Raw genomic sequence first — 2,204 nt, forward strand, 5'->3', positions numbered from 1 at the left:
TAGAGTATCCATTCATCCACTAATGGCTATCTACAGTGATTAAAAAGGGGCAATGAACATAAATTTTCAAGAGTCATTATGGTAGGATGTAGAGTCTATTAGGTATATGCCCAGAAGTGCCATAACTGGATTATATATTAGTTTTATGTCAAGCTTTTGGAGAAATATCTAGACTTATTTCCATCAAAGCTACATTCGCTAACATTTCCACTTTAATGTGCAGTATCCCTCACACCACATCCATGGCAGTGTTTGTTGTCATTTCTCAAAGATGCTAATTCTAACCAGGGATTTATGGATACAAAGCTACAGAAATTATGCATATTCCTAAGTAAACAGCTGATGCTTTTGCACATGTATACATTGTACAATGTTTAAGGTAGATGCACATATTAAGCATATGGACCCTAGGAAGGTTTTGAAATATTTCAAGATATGTTAGAAAAAAATGGGAAAAGCACCTATTATTATCATAGGATAGAAGTATGATTGTTTGGTAGTTTTCATCATTGAAAATAAAATGAAGAAAGGAAAAATGTATAACACACACACACACACACACTATAATCCATGGATGGCATCTGTCCAATCACCCTAAAGGCTGATACTAATTCAACATTCAACAAAACTATAACTAATTTTTTTTACTAAAACATTATTAAAAACTCAAAAATCTTCCCTGATTTATGTGTGAATCACATACTTGAAATATAATCTTATTCTCACTTATTACCATTATACTTTATTATCTATAAAAGTTTCCAATTTCCAAAGTAAAATTACTTTAGAATATCTAAATTCTATCTACCACCTGGACATGAACCTGGTCTTTGTGTCCATATATGACAAATCACCAGATTCTCCAATATCTCCTGAAAAAGTTCACAAAACATTTCCAAAGAATTTCATACTTTCTTGCTATTCCATACATTTCTACCAAAAGACATACTTCTTACTCTAGGATTTAGCAGAAGTTTTATTCGTACCAGAATTCTGGATTTCTGAAAGAATTAAGTTTAAAAGGTATTAACTAGAACTACCTAGATGTTGGGCTATGCTGACAATCGTTTTCCCAGGACTCTCTTCAAAGCTCCAGTGACCTCTTTATTCCTCAGGCTGTAGATAAGGGGATTCAGAGCCGGAGTGACAATCGTGTAGAAAACTGAGCTGATATTGTCTTGTTTGGGGCTGTGAAAGGGACTGGGTAGAACATACATGAAGGAAGCACCCCCATACCACATCCCAACTACAGTCAGATGGGAAGAGCAGGTGACAAGGGCTTTCTTCCTGCCCTCATTTGAGGGCATATTGAGCACAGTGAACAGAATTAGTGAGTAGGAGGCCAGGATGGCAGTAAGAGGAAGAATTAGCACAATAACCCCCATCAAATAAACCATGAGTTCATATGTGGAGGTGTCTGCACAGGCCAGCTTCAGCAATGGGGGGATCTCACAGAACAGATGATTGATCTGACGATTTTTGCAGAAGGAATACTGCATGGTGTAGATGCTATATCCTAGAGCACTGAGGGATGCCAAGATCCATGAGGTGGCTATCATGAGCCAGCAGACTTTGTGACTCATTAAGATTGTGTAGTTCAGAGGTTGACAAATGGCTACATACCTGTCATAGGCCATAAAGGCCAGAAGAAGGTCCTCTGCACTACCCAGTGCCAGCTCTAGAAACATCTGAAGGGCACAACCTCCAAAGGATATGGTATTGTCTTTGAGGAGAAAATCCACAACAGCCTTGGGAGTGATAACTGATGTGAGGAGGAGGTCCATGAGAGAAAGCTGTCCAAGTAGAAGATACATGGGCACATGGAGCCGGGCATCCATGGTGATGACTAGAAGCAGCAGCCCATTGCTGGTCAGGGCTAAGAAGTACAGGGCTGTAATTGCAGCACAGAGCAGTTCAGGAGAGCCACTGCCATCCAGAATCCCCACCAAGATGAAACCACTTCCCACAGTCGAGTTCCAGAGCTCCATTCTGTGTTGTCTGCTTATCTGCTTAGAAATAGATGGCTCAGGTTCTGTGAACTTGTGCTAAAATGGGCCCTAATTCTGTGACATTAGAAATCCCTTGGGATTCCCAACATGGCTTCCTATACTTTTTGCACAAGTGAATAGCATAGCTTCTTAATTTTCGAATTTCTCATTCTTTTATAATTCTTTTTGAATTTTTGTATATATTTTTTGAGAATT

The 2,204-nt window shown here is 38.9% G+C and overlaps 1 protein-coding gene across 1 annotated transcript; it reads right to left on the minus strand.

Annotated features, from left to right (window-relative positions):
* Window positions 1-1,052: 1,052 nt before the first annotated feature.
* Olfr698 (olfactory receptor 698) lies at window positions 1,053-1,988 on the minus strand. The gene has a single exon (NM_146602.2). The coding sequence runs from the start codon at window positions 1,986-1,988 to the stop codon at window positions 1,053-1,055; it is 936 nt and encodes a 311-aa protein (NP_666813.2).
* Window positions 1,989-2,204: the final 216 nt, after the last annotated feature.

Source organism: Mus musculus, chromosome 7 (assembly GCF_000001635.26).
Source record: "Mus musculus strain C57BL/6J chromosome 7, GRCm38.p6 C57BL/6J".
Classification (NCBI taxonomy): domain Eukaryota; kingdom Metazoa; phylum Chordata; class Mammalia; order Rodentia; family Muridae; genus Mus; species Mus musculus.

Coding starts and splice junctions, on each gene's coding strand:
- Olfr698 (NM_146602.2), bottom strand. CDS start 1,988: ATGGAGCTCTGGAACTCGACTGTGGGAAGTGGTTTCATCTTGGTGGGG.